The sequence below is a fragment of the Telmatherina bonti genome, assembly GCF_933228915.1.
Source record: "Telmatherina bonti genome assembly, chromosome: 24".
In the NCBI taxonomy this organism is placed as follows: domain Eukaryota; kingdom Metazoa; phylum Chordata; class Actinopteri; order Atheriniformes; family Telmatherinidae; genus Telmatherina; species Telmatherina bonti.
The window spans coordinates 12,545,328-12,554,268 of NC_136633.1; the positions used below are offsets into that span (position 1 = coordinate 12,545,328).

The 8,941-nt window shown below is 40.8% G+C and overlaps 1 protein-coding gene across 1 annotated transcript in view; it reads left to right on the forward strand.

Moving 5' to 3' along the window:
- The window catches only part of als2b (alsin Rho guanine nucleotide exchange factor ALS2 b), a 29,977-nt gene extending 24,672 nt beyond the window's left edge, over positions 1-5,305 (forward strand). The window contains exons 26-34 of the mRNA XM_079263652.1: positions 663-780; positions 1,237-1,394; positions 1,560-1,676; positions 1,750-1,926; positions 2,010-2,067; positions 3,108-3,169; positions 3,280-3,429; positions 3,503-3,599; positions 3,671-5,305. Coding sequence (XP_079119778.1) covers positions 663-780; positions 1,237-1,394; positions 1,560-1,676; positions 1,750-1,926; positions 2,010-2,067; positions 3,108-3,169; positions 3,280-3,429; positions 3,503-3,599; positions 3,671-3,709 — 976 coding nt within the window. The 3' untranslated portion in view covers positions 3,710-5,305. The remainder of the gene's footprint in view (positions 1-662; positions 781-1,236; positions 1,395-1,559; positions 1,677-1,749; positions 1,927-2,009; positions 2,068-3,107; positions 3,170-3,279; positions 3,430-3,502; positions 3,600-3,670) is intronic.
- Positions 5,306-8,941: the final 3,636 nt, after the last annotated feature.

Genomic DNA, 8,941 nt, shown 5'->3' on the forward strand with positions numbered 1-8,941 from the left:
TGCAAGTGGAGGAAGCTGGAAAACGAGCTCCGACAGGTCAAGAAGACGCAGCTGAGTTTCCACAGACATAAGGCAAGAAGGTCGGAGTTGGAGGAAAGACTCAAGCCATGGAGCAAAGAACAATTGGGAGAAGCGTTTCTATGGTCACTATTCGACTAAAAGCAGTAAAGCTAGCAGAAGAAATGAAAATTGAACATTTCCAAGGAGGTCCGTCTTGGTGCTTTCGTTTCATGAAACGGTGCCATTTTTCCATTCGGACAAGGATTACGGTAGCACAGCAACTTCCAGCGGATTATAATGAAAAGCTGGACATCTTCCGCTCCTATTGCAGCAAACACATCGCCGACAAACACATCCAGCCCAACCACATCTCTAACATGGACGAGGTGCCGCTCACTTTCGACATCCCGGTGAGTCACACTGTGGAGAAGAAGGGGACCAGCACACCGTGCTTGTCATGTGCCTTATTCATTTGCGTGGATTGTATATAAAATCCGCACCCTATAATCAGGTGCAACTTATGTATGTTTTAGATACAGTAATGGCATGCATAACAGACTGTGCCTTTTAGTACGGTGTGCCTTATTGTCGTGAAAATACAATGGTTCAAAAGAATCACCAAGTCAGCAATTAAAAGTTGGAAAAATGCGTGTTGTTTTCAGTCCAGAGAGGTTGTCTCGGAGTCACAGCAAAACCCTGGAGAGTCTGGAGGTCATCCCTCAGCATGTAGGACCAATCACCATGGAGAGATACCACACTATCCGCCTCTACCTCGTACAGGTAATATCTAGAGCCCATTCCAGAAATCACTGGGCAAGAGGTGGACCAGTCCGTCATAGACGTTGGTGGGTTCTTGGAGTAATTTTCCTTCATCCTGCCACTCCAGGAAAGGTTAACTCATTCTCATTGTGGTTTGATGGAGTCCCCAAATCCCTACAAATGACTCTTTAAATCATTCCAGACTGATCTGTTCTTGAGTTTCTTTAAATCAGTCAGATATGTTGCTTTTTGAGATCTTTAGGCTGACTTTGTGTCGTCAGACAGGTTATATCTCAGTAATTTATTGATTCTGTGTCTGCCAGTAATCGGGCCTGGATAGGACCACTTAAACTGGGAATCGGCTTTTCAAAACATTTAGCTGAACACTGTTGATGTGTGATTTATATCTTGGGTTGATTTTTCTGCTCCTTATCCCATGAAGCAGTTAAGACTGAAAGAATGTCCCCTGCCTTGCAGGCGTGTGACACCCCCCTCCACCCGCTGGGTCGGCTGGTGGAAACGCTGGTGGCGGTCTACAGGATGACCTATGTGGGTGTCGGAGCAAACCGTCGGCTCCTGCCTCAGGCTGTCAACGAGATCAAGTCGTACCTCAGTCGTATCTTCCAGATCGTCAGGTTGTCATCTTGCTGTTTGTAGGGGAAATAAAGAACAGAAAGTTTAGCATTTGCCCCCTACTGCAGGTTTTAGGACAAAGATCTGAAGTTGGTTACTGGGATATGAAAGCAGCCCAGTTGTAAAGTAATGTTTTATTTTTAGCTGATCTTTTGAATGCTCTGCAGGTTTCTGTTCCCAGACCTGCCAGAAGAGGGCGGTCTGATCTCCGAACCGTCCACCAATCCCCAGGATGAGAAGGAGTCCACCTCTGCTGACGCCCCACTGGAGTCGCCTAAACCCAGGTTCAGACTGACACGCGTTCCTGTCAGCACAGCGCCTGGGGATCGCATTAACCTTCCTTCTTTTGTGTTTCAGTCGCGTGGTGAGCAGCTCAGCTCTGCTGCTTCCTGTCCTGCTGCCGCGTCTCTACCCGCCGCTCTTCACCCTCTACGCGCTGGAGAAGGAGAAGGAGGACGACGTGTACTGGGAGTGTGTGCTACGCCTCAACAAGCAGCCCGACCTTGCCCTGCTGGCCTTCCTGGGCGTCCAGCAGTACGTCATGAAGTGTAGCTGAATGCAGACGACTGCAGAGGAGGCAAATCTCTAACTTCTTCTGCTTTTTGCTTCATTTTCAGAAAGTTTTGGCCCGTTTCCATCCCTGCATCTCTTACTGCCCTGGGAGAGAAGCAGCAGGTATTTGTTTTTCATTTTCTAATTAGTTTATTTTCTTTTTTGTATCAGTTTTCACAAATATCAAACATACTGTGACAACCATTCTCACAATTTTGTTGTTGTTATAATTTGTTTTATTTCCTGTTTGTTTTTCTTGTTACTTCTTAAATGGTCCAGTTTAGTTATTGAACTGACTGCTTTTACAAGTTAAAACAATATTAATTAGCATTTTTATTGTCTTAAAGAATTTTCAACTTAACTTTAATTTTTTAAACCCAAAATATTTCATGAAGAAAAGATAAATTAACTTGACTAATATTAAATTAACTGTATAATTATTTGGATCATGCATCAGATTGTTTTGCCATGAGGTTTTACCTGCACAGAATAGATAAATAACATCCGTGCTTTTATTTGGGCACAGTATACTGTGTTTTCTCTGTAATTTCAATTTTTTTTTCCACACACACAAAATACCTGTAAGAGGTTGTTTTTTTGTTTTTTTTGTTTAAATAAATGAAATTATTGTTATGAATTACCAAACCCTGTTTGTACAATGTTTTAATATCAATTAAACGCTCAATTTAAAAATGATAAATTTAAAAAATGTAATTTTAAAAAAAAAAATCAAAGAAAGCATGTAAGAATTTGTTTTAGTTACATTTTTTTTTTTTTTTTTAATAATGAACAAATTCCTGACATTAATGTCTCACACTGTATTTAGAGGTTTGAGACTCGTCATAGTCTCACATGCTGTGTTCAAAGGCTGGTGGAAATCTGGGACACTTGAGCTTCCATGAAATAGCAGTAACTTTGCCAAAATGTTTGAAGTTATGGTCCTTTTCTTGTCACAAAATGCTGCATATTTCTGATGTAAACAGACAGACATGGTTCTCTTTACTTCTGCACTGCCAGTTCTGTCTGATGTGACGGAAACAAACCGTCTCATCAATGAAAACAAGACAAACCAAGCTGAAAGGGGGTCTTTGTACGGAGGCTTCCTCCATATATCTTATTGCGGTATTGTTCCAGTGTGTGAGGATGTAAACTGTGTGTTACAGGTCATCTCGAGCACTAAAGATGTCTGCTTTGCTTCTGCAGTGGAAACACTGCAGCAGATCAGGTACAGCTTCACTCCACCAAACATGTTACTGATAAAGAAACTGAATGAAAATGAGTAGAAATGGATAAATTTAGTGTGATCATGTTGTTCGTTGTTTCATGTGTTCGCAGCACAACGTTCACCCCGTCAGATAAGCTGCAAGTGATCCAACTCACCTTTGAGGAGATCACACAGGAGGTGCAGTCATTGCTAAAGCTGGACTTCCTGTGGTCCATGGATGACCTCTTCCCTGTCTTCCTCTATGTGGTGCTCAGAGCTCGGTCAGCTGCTGTTTGATTTAATATTATTTAAACCTCAATGAAATTTTGCTTAACATTTTATTTTTTCCTTCAGAATCAGGAACCTCGGGTCGGAGGTCAGCCTCATCGAGGACCTGATGGATCCCTGCGTTCAGCATGGGGAGCATGGCATCATGTTCACCACCCTCAAGGTAAAACACCCCCAACGCTGTTGTATCCATGCCATCCCCCGGTCACTGACCCGCCTGTTTTCCATCTCCAGGCCTGCTACTACCAGATCCAGCATGAGAAGATCACATAAAACGAAGGTGTTCCCTCCTCCTCCACCTCTTTGCAGCGTCAGGTTTTGACAGAGATGATCTGCTGGTGTCACGGAGATGGAGTCACCTCCCTCCTCTCTTACTGACCTCCACCAGCCTTTTCACCACTGACCATGACGATGCACATCATCCTGCCAGAGACGAGCCGTTTCTTACCACCATGACGTGTGCTGAGACTTTTACGTCACAGACCATGTGACTTGTTTGGGAGCGAACTCAGAACTCAGAGGCCGAACCTCATTTTCTTCCTCCAGAGGAATCTCATATGAAAACTTGAAGGTATTCTTTGACAAAATTAGCCTTTTACAAGCTTATTGATCTCCTGAGATGCACTTTTTCTTTTTCTTCATTTTTAATGAAACTAATCAATTCGAAGTATTTCCACCTGCGTTCTGTCGTGGTTTTGTCGCGTCATACTGGTATTTCACACTGCAGTGGGCTCATCGCTGCCCCCTGTTGGAAACACTTACAAACTGCAGCTTTACTTAAGGAGCGAAATAATTTAAATCAGACAAATAACCAGAAATTAGATGAAAGTTTTAAGTGAGAATTGTTGGTTTGTTAAATGTTTGTGTGTGATTCTGTCTGTGTGATTACAGCCATGTCAACACACACACACAAAAGAAATGTACAGCATGCTTTGTGTAAATGTAAACTGACTTGACTGTGACTGGACAATGTGCTGTGTTGCTGAGAAAAGGTAATTAAGTGAAGGAGTTTTGGCTTCATATGAATTTCTGCAGGACTCCCACCGTCACTGGGAGGGTTTTTATCAGACAATCTGAAGGTTAATTTAGTGTTTCAGAGCCTAATAACTGTAAAAGTATTGTCGTCAGCTTGTGCCCTTGAGCAAAAAAGTGGAGAAACTCATAAAAAAACCTCATCTTTACCGTAAGGCACAAATCAAGCAGATAGAAAGGAATAGATTCACACTTTTCCATCATAGCTTTAAAGACAAGACACACGTGATCCTTTAAACATATTTCCAGGGCTGTGACCACTAGTTTCTAACAAACCTGGAATCAAAAATCTCATTCCAACTTGAGACCCGTTTGATTAAAAAGCAGATATTTCCTTCTGCTTCATCAGGAAGACGGTCGGCAGATGCAGCTCAAAGCTCCGCACCATCTGTTAACATAATCATTTTCATTGTTGCATTTTACGTCACTCATGTCAGTTTGTGAAAAGGCTTAAGAAGGGATTCTCTCTTGAAATACAGCTGACAGCTTTTGTGTCCTGCGGCAGTTTAAGAGGAGAAAAATCCATCAGATCAGAGGTGAAGCTGCTCTTTTGCAACAGAAATCATACAGTTAGAAAACCGCTGAATGCACTAGTATATGTTGTTGTTTGGTAAATTTTGGTCAGATTAATGTTACGGTTACTCAGAATTGCTATACTGATCCCCAGGAGCGGGAGCTGGAAGTAAAGTGCCACTAAGAGCTGACGTCGGCTGCTGCTTCGCTGCAGAAGTTGGACAATTTCTCTGACTCTTAACATAAACTGAAGTTCATATACTTGTGTGACACCTGATCTGTTAACTGATTGTACCTCATTTGTCTGGATGTGAGTCACGGACATGACCCTGTTTGTCCTTTTCATCCTTTTCAACATGTTGAACAAAAAAAAAACAAAAAAAACAAATGGCAATAAATTTGTTTGTGGCTCTGTCAAGATATTATATTATTGGTCTCTTTTTTTTTTCTCCTGTCTGCATAAAGATAGTCTGTGGTTTCCAACTGGTCCTATGGAAAAATTTCCATTTTTCTTAAAAAATTTCAGATTATGATAAAGTCAGATTTTTCATCCTTTTTGGTTTATAAATGGAAACTGTTCGCTTTTTCTTTCTAATATTTTATAACATTTAAATTAAAACAACTATTTTTCAACTTCTTCCCCCATTTTATTCCTACTAAAATAATCGCACATTAACTATTGTTGCTGAAACTATCATGAATCTGTTACAGGCTGGTTCTTAGGTTCACTCCGATTGGATAAGAGCCTATTAAGTTACCAGCTGATTAAAATCCAAAACACAAGGAAGCAAACACCAATTTTAGCTTATATATATATATATATATATATATATATATATATATATATATATATATATATATATATATATATATATATATATATATATATATATATATATATGATGTGTGTGTGTGTGTAAATAGAAAAATAACTTACAGCTCAACCATTCTGCCACCTAGAAACATTATTCAAACTTTTAAACAGGTCACAACAAGTTCACTTTTTGCCATCTCAAAAGACTTTGTAATATATTTTATGTTTTTTCTTCACCCTAGCTCATTCAAAAAAATAATTTCTGAAATCCTGAAACAAATGGCGCTCAGTTTTTGTCGTACATGGACAAGCTTTACATCAAAACGTCAGGAATCAAGTTGGCTACAAAGTGGACCGCAGCTCCAAAATTGCTAGGACGAACGGTTTTTGAGTTACGGAGCTCCAAAGGTTAGAAAGTCTACTTTTCCTCCTTGAAGACCCTTTTAAATCTGACCTCAAAATCTGAACCTTGTTTTATTTTTAACTCGCTGCCATTTAAATTCCTTTCACATTAGGGTAAAATAAATTACATACCTGTGTTCCTGAAGGTCTTTTGGTACTCACGGTTCAAGAATTATTTTGATACGACTTTTCGTTTGCGAACAGCGCTCAGTTGTTCGAGGGGTTCGTTCTTCCCGATTCATTTCTGTGCTCAGTTGCTGTCAGTTTGAGTGGGATGACAGTTACAAAATGTCCCCGTTGTCAAGGCAACGTTAACGAGGGAGCAGCTGAGTTTGTGTGGAAGACCAGAATCACGCACACACCTGCCCATATACAATAATATACAGTGATTCAGAGGAACTGGACGCATTTATTCACACTGTTTATTGGTTTATAATTGACATCACTCAATAACTGCTTTCATATAGTGAGTATTTACAGACACGTGCATCAGCATGCTTCTCTTCTTTCTTTCTTGTCCTCTTTCAGAGGAACAAGATGCATTTAATGATAAATACTCACCCTTTTTATTGATCCACACTCTATTTGTTTATAATAAATGTCACTTAGTAACTGCTGTCAGTGAGAAATTATAGACCTCTCCTCTTCTCTTTCTTTCCAACACCCACCCAAACCCCTACACACATACATACACACTAACACACACCTACACCTCCACACACACACCTACACTAATACACACAGAATCTCTCTCTCTCTCTCTCTCTCTCTCTCTCTCTCTCTCTCTCTCTCTCTCTCTCTCTCTCTCTCTCTCACGCACACACACATACACACTATACATCATACCTGTGTACCTGTCAGTCATTTCAAAGCTCATCCCTAACAATCAGGAGGGCATTTCCTGTCACCACTGCCACCAACCCTCTCAGTTGCTGTAAAATGGCTGCCACACACACTGGGCAGCTGGGCGCGGGCAGCTGCATTGGCACCCATCAAAATTTCCTCAGAAATTTTCTAGTTTTCATTTTGATGCGTTCAACGTGACATTTTTACTCGGATTCATCATCATGCTGCCAGCAGATTAAACTGTGCAGCCTTGAAGCTGCACAGATGGTCGGACTAGTTTTTTTTCCTTACAGGAGAAGGATGAATATTACTTTAATATCTCATGCTGCCTTTTGACCAGTAAATCCTTCTAGTGTAAGGTTAACAAAAGATTGTTTGCAGTGCAATTTCACGTATTTCTGAGTGTCTGTTCATGAGGAAAATTTTTTTTTTAAAACTCGTGATAATCCAGATCCATGCAGACCAGAGGATGTTTTGAGTGTGAGCCGGACTTTCCTGAAGGGGCTCCAGATACTTTCAGTGAAGGTCAAATGGACTGCGGTGAGGAAATTCTACATTACTTATCAAAATACCAATTTAAATGTTGATTTGCACCAATCTTGTTGGTTTTCCGAAAGTTAAAAATTTTATGTGGGATGTAACGGCTGATACCTTAGTCACCTTTACATCCAGGATCCAGTTTTACAGGCTTCATATCAGAAAAAGTTTCTAAAAGCTGCTGCAGACCAAGTAGACAGATTTAGATCAGCGGATTTGTCCCTGTAACAGCATCAATCTATCACATTTAAAAGATCATGTGCACTTTTTTCAGGAGTGTCTGATACCCTAATAGTCCTCCTGTGTGCAAACATTTCTGATCTCTCCATTTTATAGATCAAACTTCCCACAGAAGCCTAGGAAAGACGTGAGATAACTTGACTTCTAAGGTTTATCTGAGCAGCTGTGTGCTGAAGCAGAGCAATGGGATCGACCGGTGACGACGACTTGGTGAGTCTTCTCCAATAATCATGGCAGCTGTCTTGAAAGCTGAAATCTGTCTTTATTTCCTGTTAAAAAAAATGATCATATTGAGAAATCAGAAGGGGGATCTCTTCATACATTATGGTTGAAGGTTTTTGTTGTGCTTCAACTTTGATTTTTTTTGCAAAAGAATCCATCGATCAATCATAAGATGAGGATTTTACAGGATTTAAAATGCATTTTTTTTTAAGCTTATGGGTGATTTTAGAGTTTATTTCAATATTTAATTGTTCATTTTTACAATTTTATAGTGTTCTGTCAGTAAAACCAACAGGAGTTGGGTCTTACTCAAAGGAAGAAACTCAGAAACTGGAGGTGTGAGCTCATTTTTTCACACAAAACTCAGACGATTAGGAGCTGAAATCATCGGCTGCTGAAGCAAATTAGCTGGTTTTTAAAACCTCGCTCATCTTTGGTCAGATCAAAGTCTTTCTCTTATCTCTTAGTAACCCCCCCTCCACACACACACACTCTTTCCACAGCTCCTCCTGCATGCTGAAAGAGTTAAGAAGATTTGGCAGCTTCGTCGCAACCATCCAGGCGGTGAGGGAGGAACCAGCTTCCGGTGGCCAGGCACAGGCCACTCACTTGTCCAGGATTAAGAGGGATCGAGGGAGATTACAGCACTCTCTCTCTCTCTCGTCCCCTCTCTCTCTTCCTCCATAGCTTGATGAAAGCATAGTGCTCTCTTCAGTCCCAGGGGAATATTTTCCCAGTATACGTTCACACATTTATGTAGATTTTCCTGCATCTGTTCTGGCGCTGAAACCTGCAGGAGGTGGCGGATCAAGGCGTGAAGAACCCCCTTCAAGTGAAGAGGTAAGATCATTGCTTGGTAGCAGAGAGAAGAGGCTAGAGGAAGGCCGTGGGGATCATCC